General features: G+C 42.1%; 1 protein-coding gene across 1 annotated transcript in view; it reads left to right on the forward strand.

Moving 5' to 3' along the window:
* The first annotated feature begins 10,459 nt into the window (after positions 1-10,459).
* The window catches only part of CDS1 (CDP-diacylglycerol synthase 1), a 62,740-nt gene continuing 54,338 nt past the window's right edge, over positions 10,460-18,861 (forward strand). The window contains exon 1 of the mRNA XM_027600278.2: positions 10,460-11,074. Within this exon, the coding sequence (XP_027456079.1) occupies positions 10,958-11,074 (117 nt within the window). The 5' untranslated portion in view covers positions 10,460-10,957. The remainder of the gene's footprint in view (positions 11,075-18,861) is intronic.

Here is an 18,861-nt window from a genome sequence, read left to right on the forward strand (position 1 = left end):
ATCTGTGTCAGCTTGACCGGGTGAAGGCATGCCCAGATAGCTGGGAAAACATTATTTCTAGGTGTGTCTGTAGGGTATTCCCAGAAGAGATCAGCATTCGAATCTACAGAGTAAAAACCACGCTCACCAATGGAGAGGCATCATCTAATCCTTTGAAGGCTGACAGAACAAAAAGGTGATGGAAGGTGAATTTGTTCTCTTGCTTGAACTGGGATATCCATCTTCTCCTACTCTTGGACAAGGGTACCCTGGGTTCCTGGGCCTTCAGATTTGGATGGGGATTTACACCTTCCATGTCTGGCTTTTGGGCTTTTGGACTCAGATGGAGACTTACACCATTGACTCCCCTGATCCTTAGGCTTTTGGGTTTGAGCTGGAACTCTACCCCCTACATCCCTAGGCCTCTGGCTTTCAGACAGCAGATACTGGAATATTTGGCCTCCATAATCCCATGAGCCAATCAGTTATAATAAATCTCTTTCTAACATGTTTTTTTTTTTAAGATTCTATTTATTTATTTGACACAGAGAGAGAGTGCACAAGCAGGGGGAGTGGGAGAGGGAGAAGCAGGCTCCCCGCTGAGCAGGGAGCCTGATGTGGGACTTGATCCCAGGACCCCGGGATCATGACATGAGCTGAAGGCGGATGCTTAACGACTGAGCCACCCAGGCGCCCAAATCTCTTTCTAGAGACATATATCTTATTGCTTTTATTTATCTACTATTTAATTTTTTTTCACAATCATATTTTCCATTTCTGAGAGCTTTTTCTTATTCTTTTTTTCCCTTTTTACAAAAGCTGTGATATAATGCTTTCTGACATATTTGGTCTTCATCCATATTTCTGAAGCCATAAAGCTGACACGGATGTCTTGTTACTAATGAACGTGATTTTGGATTCCACCGAAGGGTGGGGACTCATTGCCAGGAGGACCAACCACGTGATTAGAAGGTTGGACCTTGCAGCCTCACCACCTGACCTGCAGGGAGGGGAGAGGAGCTAGAGGTAGAAGCAGCCAGTGGCCAATGACTTAGTCAATCTTGACTATGTAATGAAGCCTCCACAAAAACTAAAAGGACTGGGTTCAGGGAGCTTCTCAGATGGTGAGCCCGTGGAGATGCAGGGAGAGTGGCATGCCTGAAGAGGGCATGGAAGTGCTGAGTCTTCTACCATACCGCACCCTATGTATCTCTTCATCTGGCTCTTGATCAGTACCCTTTACCATATCCTTTAGTAAACCAATAAACGGGAAGTGTTTCCCTGAGTTCTGTGAGCCATTCTAGCAAATTGAAAAAACCAAAGGTGGAGGTCCTGGGAACCTCTGATTTACAGCCAATTGGTCAGAAGTACAAGGTAACAACCTGGACTTGCTACTGGCACCTGAAGTCCAAGGAGGAGATCGTTGGAATCCCCAATCTATAGCAGGCTGGTCAGAAGCCCAGGTAACAGCCTGGAGCTTGAGACTGGTGTCTCAGTCTTGTTGGACTGAGCCCTTAACCTGAGGAGATTGGCGCTATCTCTGGGTAGATTGTGTCCGAATTGGGTTGAATTCTCTGACATCCTGCAGGTGTCTGAGAACTGCTTGGTATTGGGCAGGGGAGGGGGATCCCCTGATATTGGAATTGGGTCCAGCAACCCAAAGAGTTTGTGTCAGTAAAACAGCACTTTGTTCTTATTTTCAAAATTCTCTTCTAGTTTTTAAATTACCTTTGCCAGAGGTAATTGTTACTGCTTAGATATCTATATCTTTATTTTGTAGCATGCTTTCTTTAAATATCTGTGTCTTTCCCCCCTCTTCATATTAAAGAACAAGCCGGAAATATCAGGCTTGATACTGCCTGTGGGAGGAGTTGGTCAACAAAGGGAATTTGCTTTGCTTTGAGAACTGGATGAGATGCAGGCAGTGGAGAGATCTTTTCCCCCCTTGGACTGGTCCATTATCTTTAGAAAAAAAGTCGTTGATATTTGCCAAGCATTCTGTGCACAAGGATGAGATGGAGACGTAATGGGATGAAGTTAATTCATCAATACACTGGTTTCCAATGCCCATTTTCAGTCTCATTCCCCATGCTGATAGCTGGCATTTTATTAAATAATATGCTCAAGGCATATTATTAAATTAAAAAGTATGTTACAGAATATTATATAGCACATATATATGTATATAACATATAATGTATATATAATGTGTGTATATATATATAATGTATATATTTCTATGTGTGTGTGTATCTGCAAGAAAGTCCAGCAAACAGTTAAACAGTGGTTATTTCTAGGAAAAGCAGTATATTTTTAGCAGGAAGGAAAGAAGACTGTATGTTATTATATACTCTAGATAATATAGATTGTTTAACTTTTTAACTTTGAGTATATATTTATGTACCATTTGTAATTGGATGTGTGTACATAGATAATAAAAAACAAATCCACATGTTAAGAGGGCACGTGTTGTAATGAGCAGTGGGTGTTACACGCAAATAATGAATCATGGAACACTATATCAAAAACCAATGATGTATCTTATGGTGACTAACATAACATAATAAAAAAAAAAGAATTTCAGTTGGTTTTTATCTGTAGATCCTGTAAAGTGCCTAGCACAGTGTACTGACATTGTAGGTACACAATAAATATTTGTCACATAAACAGATGAGTGTCTATGGAATGAAAACAGATATGCATTATTAATGCTGCTAAAGTATAATTTCTAAAAATCATGAATCATGAATCTCGTAAAAATATGAAATGAACGCATGTCAAAGATTTTAATGTATTAATTAATGAGGGAGCCAGAAAGATGTTAAAATCAAATGGGATTTTGACTTAAAATTACTTATTTTCTCTGTCAGACAAAATTCACTTACACTGTCATGAGAAAGAACCATGTCCATGATTATTAGTTTTCCACAAATCAACTTTCATCCCTACAGAGTTATAAAATAGCTTAAGTGATCAACCACATTTGCTATAGACTGAATGTTTCCCCCTCCCAAAATCATATGTTGAAACTTTACCCCCCAATGTGGTGGTTTTACACGGTGGGGCCTTTGGGAGGTAATAAGAATTAGATGAGGCCGCGAGGATAGAGTTCTCATGAATGGGATTTGTGACTTATAAGAATCATTAGACAGTTTGTTTCCTCTCTCTGCTCTCTGCCAAGTGAGGATCTGAGAAGTCGGCAGTTTACAACCTGAGAGAGGGCCTGTAAAAGAACTTGACCAAGTTGACACCTTGATCTTAGACATCCAACCTCTAGAACTGTGCAGAATAAATTTCTGTTCTCTATGAGCCACCCAGTCTGTGGTATTTTTGCTACAGCAGCCTGAGTTGACTAAGACAACAAAGGTGCATCCCTCTATAGTATCAGATAACCCCCAGTGGACCTACGAGGCAATGCCCAACACCCACTGCAAGTGGACCTCTTTTGCTCCCTTCCAAAACACTGTCAATTTTTCCTGACACCGTTAGGTTAACAATCATCTGTTGTCTTGATGTTTTAAAACACTTATGAATTTCTTTTCTAACATATGTCAATGATTCCATAATTCTGAATAATGTCTTTAATCCATATATATGCAAATTGATACTATTCATGCATTCTCGTGACAAGATTGCCAAAAGACAAGGTTGTCTAAATTTGGTTTGCAAGCAAGGCAATTCAAGGTTTTGCCTTATGAAAAGTTCAGTGTCCTTGTACAATTTTTTTTTATTGCACTACTTATCTCCTCCTCAAAAATATTGGCAATAACTTGGCAAAACCAGTTTGAGTCATTTTGGCACTTGTTCCCTAAACACAACAGTATACAGTATTTGTAGTCTGAATGACATGTTGCTAAAGCCAAGTTTGTTGACAAAAACAAAAACCTACACTGCAGTATTCCATCTTTCTTAAGCATCTTAGGTTAACAACCCCTCCTGGCCCACCCAGATACTCTCATCAATTTCCTATTCGAGGCTCTTCCCAACTGCCTGGAAGCTACAGTCCCTTTCTGTTCTCATACACTTAAACACAAAAAAATGCATCAAATACTCATTGATCAAGACATCACTTATTGTTGTTAAGGAGATGGATGAAATTAATTTAGTCTTTGCAATAATTTGGGATATTAATATTAATTTGGGAACAAATAAAATCTCTTAAAATATTTTTAGTAAATCAAACTGTAAGAGGGGCAACAGACAAAAATATTACCAGAGATACATCTAACATTAAAAATCTTTTTTTTCAGGGGTGCCTGGGTGGCTCGGTAGGTGAAGCATCTGCCCAGGGTCCTGGGATCAAGCCTCACAGCGAGCCCCGCATCAGGCTCCAGACTCAGCAGGGAGTCTGCTTCTCCCTCTCCCTCTGCTCCTCAACCCTGCTCCTGCTCTCTCTCGCTCTCTCAAATAAATAAATAAATAATCTTTAAAAAAAAAGGTCTTTTTTCATATGCAGGAATAAAATAGATTCACTAATGAAATTACTTTTTAAACATGCTTGCTAATGATATTTTCCAAACCAAAACTTAGGCCTCAAAAAAATTAGTCTAGCAAAAGGTGTTTTTGGTTTTTGTTTGTTTTATTTTATTTTATTTTGCTATGAGAATATATAAATGTGGAAAAGTTTGTCAAGTTTTTGAAACCTTAATAATATTACAGTTATATATTGAACAAACACCCTTTACTAAAAAGAAAAAAGATGCATGTAATTAGGACCATCTGGAAAATCCCAGATATGTGATCTTCCTAACCAACAATAGCCAATCTTTAGTGTGGTATACTTCAGGGGCGCCTGGGTGGCTCAGTTGGTTGGGCGACTGCCTTCGGCTCGGGTCATGATCCTGGAGTCCTGGGGTCGGGTCCCGCATCGGGCTCCCTGCTCGGCAGGGAGTCTGCTTCTCCCTCTGACCCTCTTCCCTCTTGTGCTTTCTGTCTCTCATTCTCTCTCTCTCAAATAAATAAATAAAAATCTTAAAAAAAAATAAAAAAATAAAGTGCTATACTTCATTGACTCAATTAAACCATCATTTTTTTAAATGCACCATTATTTCATGTACTGCTAAGACAAAATGGCCAATTCAAGTATGACACAATGTTTTCTTACCACATCAACTGTAAGACACAGTTGATTTGAATGATTTCAGAGGGTTTGAAATGTAAATAAAAAGGGAGTCTTAGAAGAAATACAGCATGTGTTATGTCTTCCAACAGACATGAACTATAGCTTTTATTTCTCCGATCAGTAAGGATTTTTTTACAAAGAGATCTTACAGCTATTATTGCATCTTTTCAGATTATTTTTTTCCTTTTTTCTATTGAAGGATAATTAACATACAGTATTATGTTGGTTTCAGGTGTGTAATATAATGACTCAAGAATTCTATACATTACTCGGTGCTCAGCACAATGAGTGTAGTTACCATCTGTCACCAAACAACATTATTACAATCTTATTGACAATATTCCCTATGCTGTACTTTTCATCTCCATATCTTACTCATTTTACACCAGGAATTTTGTACCTCTTAATCCCCTTTGCCTAGTTCACCCATCGCCCCACCCAGCTCCCCCCTGGCAACCACCGGTTTGTTCTCTCTATTTAAGGGTCTGGTTTTTTGTTTGTCCCTTGGTTTCTTTGTTCATTATTATTGCATCTTATAAGGAAACGATCCCCATCATTAAAGTATAAGTAAATAAGAGTTGGTGAAGAAAAACATAAGTGAGAAAGAGCCAGCCATGGCAACTATGACCCCCAGTGACTGCTGCCCACCCCCTCCCGGAGATGGTGCAAGCTGTGGTGGGCTGTCCCGGTGGGGACCCCGGTTGGCTGGTTTCGGGTATGGCTTGGACTCTAGTCCTGGCTGCTGCTTAGCATCTTTTGTTTCTGCCAGGTTCCTATGTGGGTTCTTCAGCTTTCCCAACAGTTCTGTGAGCTTTTCAGCCTTTCAGTAAATTCCTTGTCTGCCTACGTCAGCCAGACTTGCAACGAAGAACCTTGACTGATACCTCTGGATTTCAGCAATTTGTTGACAGAGATCATTGATATAATTTGAAACAAATCAGTAATGCAGCCCCTCTAAGGGCAGTTAACCAATCTCTTTCACTTCTCTACATGACCACCTCCAAAAAAGATACCGATCCAGCCAGATTCAACATTAACAGAAGAGTTGAACCAAGTGGTGTCGAAAAGACACATATATCTATTCTTTTAGTACACAACTTAACAAGTTCCAGAGGGAACATACTGAACAAAATTATTCGCCAGAGAACTACTAGCCTATTTTACAAGAGAATTAAATCACCAAAACATAATTTGCTGAGAGTTACTCTGATCAGTGGAGAAGCTAGAAAGAGAGGGAACTCTATAGTTACCACACCATATACAGGCTACTTGGCAGGAATCGATTCCAGTTAATGATAGGGAGTGCCAATTTCATTAGTCTTACTACGACTGGAGGATAAAGCAAAAATTACTTAATTTGATAAACTGATGATTTCTTTGTACTTATTTGCAAAGTTGCCCTACCCCATTTTATAATTTCTACCCACCTCACCAATGCAATGTCAGCATATCCCGTCTGCTTCAAAGTATTCCGGGGGAGTTGAAGCTTCAGTGAGTTTAGAAGTTGAATATTGTTCTTGAGAAATGCAGCTTTTAATAATATAAATGATGATCACAGATAACACTCATGTAGTCCTTCACTATGAGCAGGTACAGTTCTAAGTATTTTACATAAGATAACCAATGTCATCTTCCTAAGGATTCTAGGAGGAAAATATTATTACCCTTATTCTCATTTTATGCACGAGGACACTGAGGCACAAGGGCATTAAGTGACTTGACTGATGGCACAGACCAGTAGGGGGCAGATCTGGGATTTGAACTCAGGTTGGCTCCAGCTGTCTTGTGCTTAGTTGTTATAATAAGTTGTCCCCTTTTGGAAGTTATTTGTTTCTGCTACTACCTATTTGCAGTACAGAGTGGACCTGGCAGAATTTGAAGTATAAAAACCTATGTTTCAATGCCAAACCTGGGCAGTTTACATACTGAACCTCAGGTGTTTTTTTCCTTGTAAAGTGGGAATAATAATAATTGTCCTGCCTACCTCATTGGTTGTTAAGTAGAACAAATAATGTATGTAAAGGGCTCTGTGAAGTGTTCCATGAAGAGTTATTACTTAAACTTCAAATGGTCATGTCAGTTAGCATATGGCTCCACACCGTAAATTGGGTGATAGCTAGAAGATGAAAGAGCTATGACTAGAACCCATGGCCGCCCAAAACCTGTGCTTCTAACTAATCTAACTACACCTCTGCACTTGCTCTTCTGATGCTCAGTCACTGTAATACTTGGTGGTACACCGTTGATTTCCCATGTCATTTCATTAAAAATAAGAATGTAACCATAAATTGCCTTTCAAGAATTTCCCACAGAATGTTTCTCTGGTGGGCCTGTGTCAGAAATTCCTACCTCCAACTTAACAAACTGACAGAGGGCAACAGAGAAATACAGGTCGAGTGAGGAAAGCTATAACATGGGTGTCCAAGCAACCGGAAATGATGCTTGGCTGAGGAAGATTTCTTCTTCCCCTGGCAAGCTAGGGACATTCCAGTCAGGCGCCTTGGAGGCTCTGATGTGGAAAGCTGCTCAAATTCCCACACAAGAGGAGAATGTTTATCGGTCTGGGAACATTCTGAGGATTCTCAGGGAGGACAGTGGTAACAGGTCTCTCCATTTCATCCATTTACCACTCCAGGCAAGGTCTGTCCATCTTTGGGTAAAATCAAACTAAAATGAAAACCACAAAAATAATAATGTTAGTATTCTCCCTCTTTCCCCTCTAGCAAATCCCTTGCTAAGGGTTATAAATCATTCCGATATCACTAAAGTAGAAAATCTATAAACCAACCAAGAAGTATTGGCAAAGTGTCTCCTATGTGATTAGTCCATGCATGAGCTTGGGGTTTATATGATGCCCTTTAGCAGATTAAACTCTCATAAAACTAACAGGTGAGGACTTAGAAACCACTCCATGCCAGATTTTGTGTCACCAAACGCAGTAAGCTCCTCGAATGAAGAAAAAAGAAAGATAACATGAAAAAGCACACCTGAAACTAATGTAACATCGTGTGTCCAAAATTATGAAAAAAAAAAAAAGACACCAAGAAAGTCTGAGAACATGGAGCTCAGGAAGGCCATTTGTGGTTGATTAAATCATAATATATCTTAAGTAAAATGTGCAAGTCATTACTAGAATCCCCTTTAATACATATTAAGATCAATCTTTCTCTTTTCATATAAAGTGAAAAATGACAAGTGAGTACCTATCTAAGTCTAAAATAGACCTTCTCATTACAAAACCACAAATACCACATGTCTTTCCCTGGTTATGCTATACCTCTGCCACTCATTCATTTCTTCATTCACTTCTTCAACAAATGTATTAACTATATGGGGGTGGGGGCCAGCACCATGGCAAGGGCTTGGCCTGTGAAGATGTATAAACTACGGTTCTTGCTGTCTGGACTCAGATCACTCGACGAGTGGCAATAACTATAACTAAGAAGACCAAGAAGTTACTATCTCAGCTGAAATCCAGGAAGTAGGCAGAGCTTAAGGAAGGGTGAGGTAACACAGTAAACCGGTCTATTTTGGCAGTCTCCGCATCAGCCCCACTTTTCCCATGTCATGCACTGTTGTCCTCTGTTGTTCTTCCTCCTACTTCTCTCACTCTCTTTTGCTCCTGCAGCAAAAGAAGAAAGTCAAAGGAGCTATCAGGTTGAATAGGGAAAGGGGAAGGAGGAAACCTTTCAGGTACCTTGCTATGCTAGGTATCCGTATCTTGAGGCATGGGGGAAAGGAAGGACTGTGATTTGAAAAAGGGAGACTTTAGTTGCAGAGTCATGTGTGAGCTGGAAGGGACCACAGAGGCTATCCTCCCTAGTATCCATGGTATGGCTGGGGACACTGAGCCTTAACGACTAATTCAAGCCAATAAGTGGCATCAGTGACACTAGAACTCAGACTTCTGAACGTCCACTAAGGCTAGAATGGACCAGGGGAACACTTCTAATGCCCCCTTTTGCTGAGTTGGGTGAAGGAGCCAGAGATGGAAACTTCGCTACTGCCTTCGGCAGCCTCTTCAACCTTATGTTCTTGACAAGCAGGCAGCCCTTCATGTCTGGTCCTCCAAAGAAATGGAGGACAGTTGATTAACCTAGTCACCCCATAGTGTTCTGTTCCTTCAAGAAAACCACACCGTGACCATCACCCAAAGGACTTTTTTCATATCTTTTATCATTTTTGTTACTCTTCCCATGAATCTGATTTCTCTATATCCTTTTGAAAATATGATGACCCAATCTGAACTGAGAGCTTTAAAAAGATATATTTTGGTGAAATAAAATGATGTCCCTGTGCTCTGGTTCTTAACGCATCCTACTTTGACTTTTTGGTTTTGCTTGTTATTAAATTTTCAGGACAACGTGTTAGTAATGACCTTACTTTCAACGTGCTAGTAATGACCTTGAGAAATTTATATTGTTGATTTATTTCTCTTAGGGGTGTCTTCCTGAACGTTGTTCCGTTTGTGTGATGGCCTGTCTCCCCTCACGCCCCGCCCCCATTTGTCAGCCTGTCAGTCATCACCAGGTGGTGGATACATGTCAAGAAAACTAATCACCTTCTAACAGGATTTGGAATGGAATTAATGCGGATCTTGTGCCCTTCCTGTTCCAACTTTAGCAGCCCAAGGTCCACGACTGCTTAAAGATTAGCTGGTTGGCAAATGCACCCCGCAGCATTTTAGGTCTGGGTTCTTTCTTTGGACCCGAGGCAGCGAATTTTGTGAGCTCCAATACTGGAGTTTCTAGGAGACAGAGCTTGGGTTTGTGACTGAAACTGGCCAGTCCATCCCAGGACACCCGGTGGGGTAAATGCATCTCTCGGCATCTATTTTCAAGGTGATGACACTGAGTTACGACGCCGCGAAGTCAACGAGTCCGTCCCGCCAGACAAGTTTCTGTTTCTGGACGCCTGTGAAGCTCCGACACGCCGCGGTGTACCAAGCTGATGCGGCCGTGGAGTCGTTTGAAGGGGGTCGTGCATAGTGCTGTCAGTATTTACCAGGCGTCTTCGGGCAGTTCTTCCAGCCCAATCGGTTGCGCGGGGACGAGTCTACAAGTTCTCCACCGCACTGCTAAGCACCGTGCTCGGCCCTCCTCCACAGCCCCGCTCCTCCCCTTTTCTCCAGCCCGCGCCGCTCCCACCTTTCCTCAAGGCCCCCACCTGTGTGCGTGCAGAGACGGGGGTGGAGTAGCGGGGGGGGGGGGCTCGTGACGTCAGCCCTCCGCGAGGGAGGCGGGGCTGTGGGAACCGCAGTGCAGCGCAGAGGGGCGGGCCGGGGCGGGGCCTGCGGCGCGTGACCTGGCTGCGGGAGGCAGGAACCCAGAGAAAGGTGTTAGGGGGGCCGGGACCAGCCGACTCCGGAGTCCGGGGGCGGGGCAGGGAGTGCCGCGGCTGAGGCGGCGGGCGCCGGGTGAAGCGCTAAAGCGGGTCACGCTTCCTCCTTCCCTCCCCGCCCCTTCTTCTCCTCCCACCTGGGCCTCTGCGTGGAGACGCGCACCTGGCAACCGGCGGCCGTGCTCCGCCGCGTCCCCGCCTTCTCCGCTCGGACCGGGTGCCCCGAGCCTGCCCCGCACCCCGAGCCGACCCCGGCCCCTGGCGCTCGTCCCTCGCCCCTCCGCCGGCGCCGCGCTCGCCGGAGGCGGCCTCGAGCGCTCGCTCGTTGATGCCGTTTTGGGGGTGACCGGGCGCGGCGGCGGCGCCTCCATGGTGCGGGCGTGTTAGTGGCCGCGGCTCTGCCGGACGTCGAGTGCGCGGCTGCGGGGTAGCAGAGCAGCCCGCCAGTGAAACCCCGCGCGCAGCTCGGGTTTCGGGGCGCTGGAGGAGGCCGCCACGGCCGCGCGGGAGCGGGAGATGTTGGAGCTGAGGCACCGGGGAGGCTGCCCCGGCCCCGGGGGAGCGGTGGCGCCGCCACCCCGCGAGGGAGAGGCGGCCGGCGGCGACCACGAAACCGAGAGCACCAGTGACAAAGTAAGTGGAGCCGCGAGAGGCGCACACCTGCGCCCCGGCTAGGTCCTGGTTTGGGCCGGGACGCTTGGGAGCAAGGGTGGGGCCCAAGGAATGTCTGGTGAAGCTGCAGGCTGCCCGCTCCGCCTTTCTCCCGCCTGGCATTATTTTCTCCTTCCTCAAGTGGGCTTGAGAACCCGGGCACCAGAGACGGTGCGTTTCCCAGGATGACCACGACCGCTGCCCAGCATAGCTGGATGATTCAACTTGATTACAATTTAGTTTCTTCCCATTCCGGTTCCCCTCCATGTCATTTGACCGACACTAGAATCAGGATGGAACCTGCCAGCCTAGGAGCTGCCACCTAACACCTCTTCTCCCTAGAGGAACAAAGTTAGGAAGGACGAAAGTTAAGACGTGCACCTTGGTTTCTAACGTGTCATTGGATCCTGACGCTGGAAGCTTGGCTTGTTGCGCTCCATCCCGCATCAGCACTATTTTCGTTTTCTCTGCCCTTTCCCCATATGATAGATTAGGTCGGGGGTGGGTGGTGTTGAGAGTATAATACACGGGACACAGTTGAACCCTCCGGCTTCTTTTGTGTGCAGAAAAAATGCATTTTTTCTGTCTATGGTGGATTTCATTTGACCTGACAGGGTAATTCATGAGGACTTTTAACTCGCATTTTATTTAAAGGTAGAAAAAGAGTCAAAGTTCGGCTTATTCCATAATATAGTGGTCGAAATAGGGATTTTGGGAAAACAAAGACTTTTATGACCTTTTAAGCTAGATGGTTTAGGAAATTGGGCCAGAGAATAGATTGTTTCATAAAATTTGCTTATACAATTCCGTTGTCGTTTAGAAGCTCTTAAACTATTCCTAGAAGCATTATTTTTTAGAAGTAGGTATTGCGGTTTGAATTACAGAAGTGAAGTGGATTACCCAAGGTCAAGTCAATGGCCTTTTGGAAGTAGAACATTTCCTGATACCCTTTCTTCTGGTTTGTACTGTTGCTGAGACTCAACTTGGCAGTTGTGATTTGGGGAGGGTTCCACCTGCAACCTGATGTTGGTGAACTTGATGTAACCCAAGTTTCAAAGCTCTGGTAGGAACCTCGCTGGATATCATGAAATAATAAATTTAACAGTGATTTTAGGAATGAAACTTTAGAATCAGCGGGATGACAGATCCTTTTATTTTCTACCCTTGATAGCAGGAGGAATAAAATGAGAATCTGTGACAGAACATATGTGTCAAGGAATTACACAAAATATAACAGTTTCCAGTTACTGAAGGTTGGTGTTACAAAGCTAGAAACAGAGGGCTGAGAATAGTCTTTGTGAATATTGCCTTGGAAACTAGACCAAAAATAGAATTAATTAGGTTGGGATTTGTTTTGTTTTAGCACTTGTATAGTTTAGAATCAAGGAAATACCAGCTTCCCCATGTTGACTTCCTTAACCAGCAGAAGCTAACAAGCTTTTAATAAGAGAAAACATGTTCAGGAAGTCATGCATAAAATAACTTTTGAATGAATTTAGTTTCTTAACACCCTAACATATTTAAAATGGAAACTACAGTGGTTTGATTTAACTCATTAGAACTGTTGTCTCTAGCTATCTGTGACTGAATTACCTCACTGCATATTTATTTATTTATAAATACTGCACTATTGGTTTTCATTAATGTGTACCCAGCTGGATTTTGTTTTCTGAGAGTAGATATTGCCATATGTAACCCAGTCTGTTAAGATTCCTTAGACAATGATGAGCATTTTCAAACTGTCTAAAATATTGCTGCACTTTTAGTTTATCACAAGGAACTCTTGACTCGGCAAGCTCTGAGACATTGAACTCTATCCCCTATCTGTCCTTTCTTATCAGGGTGTATATTTGAATGCACCTGTATTTCCAGGTCAAGGGCTGTTTTAAAATCAGTTTGCACATCAGAGGCTGGTTAATATTTGGTCCATTTAAACTATTTAAGTCCCTTCTCTGTTCAGGTCGAAGTAAAGGCAGAACTCTTGGGGAATTAATGAAGTGGAGGAGGTGTATTATATATTCTGCTATTGTACACTCCTGTGTCATTTTGTAGTCTTTTTATAATAGTGTTGTTAACATGACATTCCCATTGTTCAGACCTGGAGACATGCTGGGAAAGGCTCTGTGCTCTGGAGAATTAGCGAGTGAAAAAGTCTGTCTTACTTGCAGGGGAGTGTTTCCAGTTGTTAAATGCTGGAGTAATACTTGAAAGATGACAAGACCAGTCCCTCAAGGAACCTCCCAGGAGACATATGAATTAGATTTATTAGAAGTCTGAACAAGGCTCATTGTTGGCATAGAGGGCATAGTTGGACTCTACATTGGAGACAAGAGGAAAAGCTTTAAAGAGGAGTTGAGGGTTGAGCTTGGAATGAAAAGATGCCTGGGGACTCATCAGGTGTGCAAGAGTTGGGACAGGGCACTCCAAGTAAAGGGCATGAGGAACTGTTTCTTGAGTCAGCATTCTAGGCACAGGGAACTGAAATTAGTTTGATAATCCTTGAGCATAAACTGTATGTTTGGGAGCTTGAGGTTGGGAGACTGAAAGTCTTGTGAAGAAGGTTAGGCTTTATTTTATGGACCCTGGGAAGCCACTTGAATGTTTTTGCAGAGGCATTAGCCTATCACTCTAGCAGCGGTCTGGAGAAAGTGTTGGAAGTGGGAGATACCTGCTGCAAAGAAACCAGATAGGAGTGTATTGCAAGCGTGATAGATATGAAATGATGAGGGCTTATAGTAGGTCTGATAGAGGCAGGGAAATAAGGATTGAGAGAAAATGTATATTTTAGATAATGGTTGTGGCACCTAGACTAGGGTGATCAAAGTAAGAGTAATACAGGAAGAACCTGCTGACAGACATACTTTGATCCATAACTTAAGACACTTTAAGGGAAGAAGCAAAAATTTTGGAGTTTTGCAGGTTGAGAGTGAGCATAAGCGAACTGGGTTGGGCAGGGTTTGCCGTTCTCTAAAATGAGAGGTGATTCAAGGTGGTGATGGAAACTGAAATGAAAGGTCTGGAAATGTCAGCCTTTGATTAGAATAGAGAGGGGAGAAAACTGAAGACAGAACCTTGAGAGGCGCCCATGTATAGAGCAGAGTTGTAGACGTAGGGACGGAACCAAGATAACAAGGTCCTGCGAGCTAAAGGAATAGGCATAGAACACTGAGTTTGGCAAAAGATCCTAGTAAAAGCCAGGTTTTAGGTTGAAGAATGTGAGAGGTGAAGTGCTGGTGGTTATTGTCAGGAAGTGGCAGTGAAGGGGAGTACATGATAGCTAGAGAGGATGTTCAAGTGAAAATTTCCTTTTTCATGAGAGGGGAGATAGGTGTTTGAAAGAAGTCGAGTGAGATGCTGACGAGGATGGGCAGGCCTAGAAAAAAGGAAACAGACATGGTGTGGAGAGTATAAAAGATGAGGGTATCCAAGGGAAGGAAAGAAGGAATGGAAGGTGGATATAGAAACATTTTGAAAAGCAGAAGAGGGGAGATCAAAGTGTGTGATTCTTTTACTTGTCTCACTAGAGTCTGAGAACCACAGGGCTTCAAGGGACCTTAGAAACAATTTAGTTCAACCCAATCTTTATATATATATTTAAAAATAATGAACTTGGTCTAGAGTGTGGTTGTTACTGTCCAGAAGGACCTAGAGCAAGCAGCAGAGCTGGAACTAGCAGTCATATCTGACTGGGACCTGTTCGGAGTGTTATTTTAGGGAGTGTGATATGAAATGACCAAGAGGGATATCGGTCAGTGAAGATTCAGTTGAACTAAAATAACACAAATTTGTTATGCACCAAATTAGCATAGTTCTTAACTCAGTAGCAGTATTGGTCATAGTAGTTGATGCTGGTAGAGTGATTTAGAGTTCACCGAGTACTTTTACATTATCGAAATTGACATAAGACAGATTAACAGGAGAAAATGAAATTTAATTTTATATGTGCAAGGAATCAAAATAGACATGGAAATTCCAAAGATAGGCAACATGAGGTATATATGGTACACAAGGAGAAGGGAGTATGTATGGTATATAGGGAGAGAGTGGGTAGGGATCTGGGATTTCGGAGGGAAGGAATGCAATTTCACAGAAAGATGAAAAAGAGTAAATGTTCGATAAAATGTTTGCTGGGCCACTGAGAAACAATGGGACATGGAGGACTTTGATCAAACAGGCGTAGCTAGGTTCCTCCCTATCAGACCTAGTTCATAGTATAATATAGTTATCTATGGTGATAGCTCTCTACCTGGAGCAAGTCCTCTATCTAAATTCTTTTTATGCAGCTCAGGGAGATAGAGGCTTTTTCTGAGTCTGCTGCATTTTGATTGCTTTTAATTCAAAATAATCTTCATGTCAAAGTGGCCCATCTTGGGGCTGCCTGCTCTTGGCCCCTGTAACATCTTACTTTGCTTGTTCCTCACAGCAACTACATGTGTTGGGAATAGCCGCCATTTAATAGCCGAGAATAAGAAAGGCACTAGGTGTCATTTTGGCCTGGGAATGCCAGGCCAAGAATGCCCAAAGAACGAACAAATCAGCAAAGGCCAGACCACAAGTTAGGGTAGGCGGGGAAGTGGACTGAAGGCCAAAGTGGGTTACTGAAGCTCTGGATGGATTGAGAGGCGTTGAGCAGTTGTAAGTTGAGCTAAGACCTGATTTCCTGGACCAAAAGTGGGAGAGAAGGGGGTGCACGTGGAAGTTATGGCTAGTAAAGGGGAGTGCATGTGAAATAGTGTGCTGTGGGACAGGGTCCCTGATAATGCTTCTGTGTGAGGCTGCTACGTCACTACAGATTTTGGTTTGTGAGGTTGAGGGTGAAACAGTCTGGTCAGTTAATTTCTGTCCTTCCCCATTTCACATGTGTGTACTTTCTTTCATAAATGATTTTAGTATTTTTTAAAATAAACTTTTAGTTTTGGAACTTGTGTTTCTACAAATTCTTCATTTTGGCACACTTCTCTATGGGTTGTCTTGGTATCACCTGTAAGTGTAGTAAACATGTTCTTTTTTTTTTTTTCTTTCATTTAAATCTAGGCCATGAATAAATACTAATATTTAGGTATAGACATCTAGAGTACTGTTTAGACTGATACTTCCCAATTGTTGATCAATTATTAGTATTACCACCTAAGTAATTTTCCATGATTCTTTTGCCATTTGCAGCATATTCATTTTATTTAACAACATTTTTTGAATGCTGGCTCCCCAAATATCACCAACCAACCAATTGATAAGACAAAGGTGAGTTTACGGCTTCCTGCGTTGAGGGAGAACAGCACCTCAACAGAGCTTTGACAGAGTCTTGGAGTGGGAAAGGCAGGGTTGGATTTTAGTGAGAATTGGAACTTTGGCCTGAGGAGGGTCTTTCAATGCAAGGACTTGTTTAGAATTGAGTAAAGATCACAAATAACAGTCTGGGGTTGGTGGCAGTAGCGATGTAATGATTTTAAGGCAAGGGTTCAAAGAATCTTAGAAACTTATTTGTTGATGCTTCCCATTAAAGAGTTGATGTGTGTTTCAGAAGTTCTTTTGGTGAACAGTGATTTCCAGATCGAGTGTCCAGGAATAGTACAGTTATGCTAATGTAGACAGTCACATTTTAAAGTCATGGTAATGTAGGCAGTAAACTTTTGGAGGTGAGGGTGGGTAGTTTCTTCTTCTGTCTTTAAATTATGTTTTATATTATTCTTGGGACATCTAAAGAATATCCTGGTGTCCCCGTGTGAGTTTTTACTTACTGTTTGTGATCTTGTCTTTAGACAGTTTATTTTAATATTTTGAGAAATTTTTATCATACGATGTCATCAGCTGCATCAGGCTTTGGATGTGGACTGTGATGGACTTTTTTGATGCAAACATTATTTTGTTTGTCATAAATGTACTAGGGGAAAGTGGGACAATTTAAAGTAGTACCCTGGAAAATTATCTCATACAGAAAAATTATGCTGTATACAAGTAAAGTATGATTATCCTTTATGTTTATGTATATGCCTTTTTGTAAAACAGACCTTCACATGTTTCTTCATGGATAGCACAGATAAAAAACAAAGGTTTTTTTCTGTTTGTTTTTCTTTACTCTGTGGTTGGGAAGGTCTTTAAAAAACACACACACACAGGTTTTGAGTCAGTATAAGGAAAATAAGTCATTTAAGAATTTGTATACAGACATGTTTCGTGAGACTTGGCTTGCTTCTCTGCATTCAGCAAATACGTGTTGGGTGCCTATTATATTTGAGGTTCTGATTAAATGTAATCTTTTTTGTGGTTCTTTGTACCTTTGAGAAAAGGGGGTGAGGCCGAGATTTGTTTCTCAATAACTAATTGTAGAATATATAATAATTTCTTGGACTGTGGACTTTAACTGTATGGAATAAAGGTCATAAAGTAACTTACACTTTGCAAAATACTCACTTGTATATAATGCCAATTTGAATCTCTTAACAATTGTGTAGGCAAGGGAAACAGCCTTAGTTTACACCTGAGGAAACCTAAATTCCTTTCCCAAGGTCACATGGTATTAAGAACTGGGATTTACCCTAAGTTTTCTGAGTAAAAAAATGTAAAGGAGAAAATTAGGTATGTGGTCCTAAATTTATAAAATTAATTAAAATATTTACTTAGGAACTTTTTTTACTATTACCACTCTGTGTGGTTTTTTAAAACTAATTTGGCTTTTCTGAATTTGGTTAGAACCTTTTAGCTGAAAACCTGTAAATCTGTGATTTTAAGCACCTGGATTCAAATCAAACAAAATAGTTTCTAGGAGCTCCTGGGTGGCTCAGTCCGTTAAGCGGACTGATTTTAGCTCAGGTCACAATCTCAGGAGTGTGAGATCGAGCCCCACATCATGTTGGGTTCCATGCTGGGCATGGATCCTGCTTAAGATTCTCTCTCTTCTCCCTCTGTACCCCCACTGCTTGTGTGTGTGTGTGGTGTGAGCATGCTCTCTCTCCCTCTCTCAAAACAACAACAGCAAAAAACCCAAAATAGTTTTTTTTTTTTTTTTAAGATTTTATTTATTCATTTGACAGAGAGAGAGAGAGCATAAGCAGGGGAACTGGCAGGCAGAGGAAGAGGGAGAAGCAGCTCCCAGCAGGGAGATGTGGGACTCTATCCCAGGACCCTGGGATCATGACCTGAGCTGAAGGCAGATGCTTAACCGACTGAGCCACCCAGGTGCCCCCCAAAATAGTTTCTTATTCACTTACTTCGTGACTGATTCGAAGAAATCATTCGTTTTTATCTTATAGGCGTTTATACTTTGATTCATTTAGTTGGGAAATGTTTCAGAACCTATTTAATGAGAATGATGTCACATTTTGAAGTGACTCCAAAAGAGGAACTAATTTCATTAGTGACCAATTGGTTGTTGATCATATGCCAAGCTTAGTTATCTTTCTAAGTGTTTACTAATTTTCTTATCCACAGGGAGAGGTCAAAGTTATTTTTCATGTCATGTCATTGAATGTTTGTATGTTTAAGACTCAGAACTATCGACATTGTAAGCTTTCTTTTAAATATAAAACTGGAGTGCACAGGAAGGGAGAAACAAGAGTCTAGGCCAGCATGAGGAGCTCATAGCAATGGAAATTTAAAGTTCCTTTGTGCTAACTTGGTGGCTAGGAAGGCAGTGTTGCTTTTCTGTTTCCTGGCTATGCTTGCAGTACCCTTTGTTTGCCAGAGCCTATGGCCAGCTATTGAAGAGCTTTAGGTAAGGCTGATGAAGCCAGTCTGACTTCATCATCTGTCTGGCCCAGGTGGGACCAAAC

This window comes from Zalophus californianus, chromosome 2, assembly GCF_009762305.2.
Source record: "Zalophus californianus isolate mZalCal1 chromosome 2, mZalCal1.pri.v2, whole genome shotgun sequence".
In the NCBI taxonomy this organism is placed as follows: domain Eukaryota; kingdom Metazoa; phylum Chordata; class Mammalia; order Carnivora; family Otariidae; genus Zalophus; species Zalophus californianus.